A 5829-nucleotide genomic window follows, 5' to 3' on the forward strand; every position below is an offset into this window, starting at 1 on the left:
TTGCTTGGTTTGGTCTCTGCTGCCTGATTGTGTACTTCCGGTTCCAAAGGAGGTGGTTAGTTCGTAACTCTGCGGTTCTGCTGTAACTGAGTTCCTGGAGGGTAGGTCCATCGATGGCTATTAGCTAGGATGGGCAGAGACACAACCCCATCTTCTGGGTGTTCCTAAACCTCTGACTGCCAGTAGCTGGGACTGAACAACAGGGGATGGACACTCGATAATTGCCCTGTTCTGTTCATTCCCTCTGGGGCACCGGGCATTGGCCACCATCAGAAGACAGGATACTGGGCTAGATGGACCTTTGGTCTGTCTCAGTCTGGCCATTCCCATGTTCTTATGCCTCAGGACTCAGAGTGCCTGTGGGTGAAGGGCGGGGGGTGCAGAGGGAGTACTGGGGGGCAGGGGTTGTGGTGCAAGGGCAGGGGGTGCTGGGGGTCCCTGGCTCAGCCTGTCCCCACCCAGGCGCAGGAGGACTCCGAGCGGCTGTGGCGTGGGGGTTGCTGGGCATTGGGGGGAGCAGAGGGGGTGTTGGGGGCAGGGGGTGCTGGGGGTCCCTGGCTCAGCCTGTCCCCGCCCAGGCGCAGGAGGACTCCGAGCGGCTGCGCAGCATCGTGCTGCCCATGGAGGAGGAGATCGCCCAGCTCAAGAGCAAACTCTCCCGGGCTGAGGGGATGATCCAGGGATTGCGGGGGCCTGAGGTGAGACCCGGAGTGGGGAACCGTGTGGAGGGAGCAGGGTGGTGGAGAGCCGAGCCATGCAGGAGGGGGGCTGGGGGGAGGGAAGGGGTGCCCGATGTGGGTGGACTGGGGTGGTTCTGACTGCATGGTGGGGCTCACTCTGCCCTGTGACTCCTTCCCCCCCAGGGCTCGCTCTGTGGCTCGTCGGAGTCCCTGCTGTGTGACGCAGAGGCTCCCAGCCGGGTGCCCCCTGCCCCACCCTGGGGGAGAGGGGGATGAAGGCTCCGGACTGGAGGGCGAGGAGGAACCAGGAGGGGGCCTGGCCTTCGCCCGCGGCTGCGACAGCGTCTCCATCATCTCCATCGCCAGCTCCAGCGCTGGCTCCCCCCGGCCCCAGCGCCGGCCCAGCCCGGAGCACGAGGACACGGCCTCCCTGCTGTCCACCGGCACCCTGGTGCCCGAGAGCATCTACCTGCCGCCCCCGGCTTCCAGCTGGTGCCTGATGGGGAGTGGACGCAACTGCAGCAGGAGGTGAGACCAGAGTGGGGGAGCTGCAGGCAGGGTGGGGGGCCGGGAGGTGGGAGTGGGCTGGGGGGTGACAGACATGGGGGGAGCAGGGGTTGTGGGGCACGGAGATCCTGGGGGACATGGGAGGATGCTGTGCAGGGTTGCTGGAGCTGGGGTGGGGGGATCTGGCTGGGACAGAGTGACCTGTGACCTCGCCCCCCCCAGGCCAGGCGGCACCAGGAGTCCCTGCAGCAGCTGAGCGAGCAGCTGGAGGCAGCGACGCAGGAGAAGCTGGGACTGCAGGAGGCGCTGAGACGGAGCAGCGAGGACTGTGCCAAGCAGGTACCATGGGCAGCTCCCCCTCCCGCAACTCTGCCGGTGCCCCGCCACCCCCTGCTAGCCCAGCCCTGGGCTCCCCCCCTCTGCCCCCAGGTCTGCCGGTGCCCCGCAGCCCCCTGCTAGCCCAGTCCTGGGCCGCCCTGCTACCAGCTCTGCCGGTGCCCCCTCACTCCTGACCCGCAGCCCCCTGCTAGCCCAGCCCTGGGCTCCCCCCCTCCACCCCCAGCTCTGCCGGTGCCCCTCACTTCCTACCCGCCACCCCCTGCTAGCCCAGCCCTGCCCCCTCCCAGCTATGCTGGTGCCCCTCACTCCCGACCCGCAGCCCCCTGCCAGCCCAGCCAGCTCTGCTGGTGCCCCTGACTCCCAACCCGCAGCCCCTGCTAGCCCAGCCCTGCCCCCAGCTCTGCCAGTGCCCCCAGTGCTAACGTGCAGCCCCTCTCCCTGTGGCCAGGCTGATTCGTGCTGACGGCTGAGTCTCTCCCAGGTGCTGGTGCTGCTGGATCAGATCCAGAACTCGGAGCAGCTGCTGCAGAACCTGCAGGCGACCGTGTCCCAGACCCAGCACCGGACCCAGGAGCAGATAGTGAGCGAGGGGCAGAGCAGGGGGGTGCCCGGCAGGGTGGGGGAGACACAGTGCAGAGAGTGGTGTGGGAATGGAGGGTGATGGCTGGGATCCATGGTGGGGGTCACTGGTGAGGGTCGTGGGGGGGATCCAATCCTTCTGCTCACCCCACCCCCTCCCCAGGCCGACCTGGCGTCCTCTCACAAGCGACTCAGCTACGAGGTGCAGCGGCTGAGCGAGGAGAACGAGGGCCTGCGAGGCTCCCGGCCGCCCCCGACCCCTGGTGAAGAGCCGCTACTGCCGAGCTCCGTGCAGGTACCGCAGGGGCGGAGACCAGACGCGCGGGGGGTGGGGGGGCCTCTAGGTCATCTCCCTGACCCTCCCCGGGGAGGTGTGTGGGGTGGGGAAGGGGGCGCACTCCCATGGACCTGTAGGCGCTGGTGGTGGGGTGGGGATATCAAGGTGTGGGTCTCACCCCCCCCCCCCCCCCGGAACTGTGGGTGGGGGTGGGATATTGAGGTATAGGTCTCACCCACTCCTGCCCCCCCCCCCCCCGAGCTGTAGTTGCAGGAGTGGGGGATAACGAGGTGTGGGTCTCACACACACACCACCCAGGAGCTTTAGATGCTGGCGCTGGGGGTACTGGGGTATGGGTCTCCCCCATCGCCCCCAGGAGCAGCAGGTCCTGGCTTTGGGTATAGCTCTCTCCCACCATTTCCCCCCAGGAGCTGCAGGCCCTGGTGCGCCGGCTGCAGGAAGAGGCCGGGACCCTGCGCCGAGCCAGCGAGCACCGTAGCGAGCGGCTGCGCATTGAGATCGTCACGCTGCGTGAGCAGCTGGATGAGGAGGAGGCTGCCCGGGCCCGGCTGCAGGGGGTTCTGGAGGCCCAGCTGGGGGCCCAGCGCGAGGAGAGCCGTAAGGGGGCGGCTGGGGTCGTGGAGACTGGGGGGGGAGGGGAAAGGGGCTGGTGGGGGGCTGGGAATGTCATGGCAAGTAAAGCACCCCCTCACTGTAACATTGTCTCTCTCTTCCCGCCCCCCCCCCCCCCCCCGGCTGTGGCTCCATCGCTCCTGCCCGCAGAGCTCATGGAGGGTAAGTGGGGACTAGGGGAGCGGGGTTGGTGTGTCTGTCGCTCACCCCCGCCCCTCACGGTGACTCACCCCCTGCCCTGTCTGTCTCTCCCCAGCCTCCCTGTGCAGCGTCCGGTCGGAGATGGAGCGGCTACAGCAGCAGCTGGGGCAGGTGAGGGGGCTGGTTTTATGGGGAAGCAGGGGGGTCCTCGGGAATGGGGAGGGGCCTGTTCTGTGCCCCCCAGGGAGTGTGTCTGGTGGGGAGGTCTATGCTGAACTCTTCCCACAGGCAGGACATGCCCCGGGGGGGCAGAGGGGACGGAGGGGTCATACTGGTTTTCCCTTCTCCCCTGAAGGCAGAGCAGCGGGCGCAGGCGCTGGAGCAGGACATGCAGCGGCTCCAGGGGGACCTGACCCAGCGTGACCAGCAGGGCCAGGCCTGGGAACAGGAGAAGGTGAGTGAGCCAAGCCAGCCCCTCCCCTGCACAGCACCACCCCCCTGCCCCAGGGCGGGCTCCCCACTCAGACGCCCCCGGTGCCCCGCACGGATCTCCGGGGGCTCAGGGCAGTGGCTGTTAGGCAGTGCCGTTGGGGGTGCCCCTTGTCTGTCCTGGATTCCAGCTCCTCCGGGAGAGACTGGCTCCTTGGGGAGCGCCATAGCCACGTGTACCTGCCGGGACAATCTGGGCATCTCGCCTGGGAGCCAGCTTAGCCTCTGGCTCTGCGCCCACCCACGGAAAGCCCCAGCGCTGGCTCCTGCCTTTCCCCTCCCGGCCAAGCCTGGGACATTCCCGTTCAGTTCTCAATGAGCACATGGCCCCTGCCCTGCCTTCCAGCCCCCTGCTCCGCAGCGCTTCCCCAGGCCGGGGGCTTGCTGGGCTGGCGCGGTCCAGCCACCTGTGACTGCCCTGACCCGATAGGCCAGGAACCCCGCTTGTGTCTGGGTGGCTGCCGGTGTGAGATTGAAGGGGAGTCGAATGACACCTTAATCCCTCCACCAGTGCACCTGGGGGGATGAATCCTTCCACCCAGACAAAGGGGGCGTGTAAACTGAGCCCCACCCTGGTTCAGAAAAGTATTACAATATTTCCCACGTGCCTCCTTCCACCCTACACCTTCCCTGAGTGCTCTGCAACCACCCCACCCTGGTGGGGCACGTAAGGCAGGGACCCTAACCATGGTCCCCAGCTGGGGCTGGTCCCAGGGCTCTCATGGTCTCTCTTCCCCAGGCTGGGCTGGAGGGGGCACAGGATTGGGGAGAGGGGGGTGCAGAGGAGTTGGGGGAGGGGGCTGGTCCCAGGGATGTGACGGGTCTCTCCCAGGCTGGGATGGGGAGGGAGGGGTTGCAGAGGAATGGGGAGAGGTGGGAGGGCTGGTCCCAGGGCTGGGACACACTCCCCCAGGCTGGGCTGGAGGGGTGGGAGTGCAGAGGAATGGGGAGATGTGGGGGGCCTGGTCTCTGGGCTGTGACACTCTCCTCCGGGGTGGGGGGTGCAGAGGAGTGGGGGACCGAGCCTGGTCTCTGGGCTGTGACACTCTCCTCCGGGGTGGGGGGTGCAGAGGAGGGGGGGGACCGAGCCTGGTCTCTGGGCTGTGACAGTCTCTCCCCCAGGCCAGGCTGGAGGCAGCGCTGTCCGAGCAGCGGGGGAAGCTGCAGCGGTTGCAGGCGGAGCTGGACACCAGTGAGCAGGTGCAGAGAGACTTTGTCCGCCTCTCGCAGACTCTGCAGGTACCCGTTTGGGGGGTGTCTTGGAGCAGGTGCCGTCTGTCATGGGGGAGCTGTGCCTGTCGGGGGTGGAGGGGGGGTGTCTCCAGGGCCCCGGATCTTGGGAGGCGTCTCTCTCACTCCCCTCTTGTCCCTCAGGTGCAGCTGGAGCGGATCCGCCAGGCCCCCTCGCTGGAGCAGGTGCGCAGCATTGTGGATGGGACGCGGCTGAAGGATGTAGCAGATCTCAAGGAGCCCTGAAAGGCTGGGACAGCAAGGGGCCCTCCCCCTGGGGGGGCACGGATGCCACCCACCCTCCCCCCGTGCGGGCACAGACTCCAACCCCTCCCCCTCCCCACTAGGGGGGCCTTGAACACTGCCCATGCCCCGGGCCTGGCTCTGAGTGGCCATCCTCTACTAACCCCCCTCCCCAGGCACCTGTGGGGGATTGGGGCTGTCAGCCTGGGGAAATGGGTCCCAGCCCCTCTCTGCCCTCTCTCCCCCCAAGCTCAGGGATGGTGCCCCCCACCTGCACACTAACCAAAGATGCAGCTGCTGTCCACCCCCCCTCCCCCACTCACGCAAGAGCGAGGCCTATGGGGGAGGGAGTCATGGCATGGCCCTAGCTCTGGCTCCCACCACAGGAGACAGCCTGTTACTGACAGTTACTAACACTGAGGAGGGATTTGGGCTCAAGCTGGGGGAGGCCAGCTCCAGCTCGCTGTCCATCCTCCGTTCTCCCTTCTCCCCACAATGGGGGGGAAGGGGCTGGGCCAAGCAGGGCCCGCCGGCTCCCCTGACACTAACACTCCACCAGCCTGCCTTTGTCTGGAGGGTCCACAGGGGGCAGGGTTAATAAAGGAGACTTTGTGACCATACTCGTCTGAGCCACCTGCATCCATCTGTCTGCTTTAACGTTAAACTGCTGCCGCTTTCTCCATGTCGGCTGCCCTGGGCAATGGGGGGCTT

General features: G+C 67.0%; 1 protein-coding gene across 1 annotated transcript in view; it reads left to right on the forward strand.

Annotated features, from left to right (window-relative positions):
• RABEP2 (rabaptin, RAB GTPase binding effector protein 2) overlaps window positions 1-5738 on the forward strand; it is a 6395-nt gene extending 657 nt beyond the window's left edge. The window contains 13 exon segments of the mRNA XM_065590961.1: window positions 469-698; window positions 864-932; window positions 934-1159; window positions 1162-1208; window positions 1410-1526; window positions 2008-2106; window positions 2269-2400; window positions 2811-3000; window positions 3166-3177; window positions 3272-3327; window positions 3512-3610; window positions 4768-4884; window positions 5020-5738. Of these exon segments, the coding sequence (XP_065447033.1) occupies window positions 469-698; window positions 864-932; window positions 934-1159; window positions 1162-1208; window positions 1410-1526; window positions 2008-2106; window positions 2269-2400; window positions 2811-3000; window positions 3166-3177; window positions 3272-3327; window positions 3512-3610; window positions 4768-4884; window positions 5020-5121 (1496 nt within the window). The 3' untranslated portion in view covers window positions 5122-5738.
• The last annotated feature ends 91 nt before the right edge of the window (window positions 5739-5829 follow it).

Source organism: Chrysemys picta, chromosome 4 (genome assembly GCF_011386835.1).
Source record: "Chrysemys picta bellii isolate R12L10 chromosome 4, ASM1138683v2, whole genome shotgun sequence".
NCBI lineage: Eukaryota > Metazoa > Chordata > Testudines > Emydidae > Chrysemys > Chrysemys picta.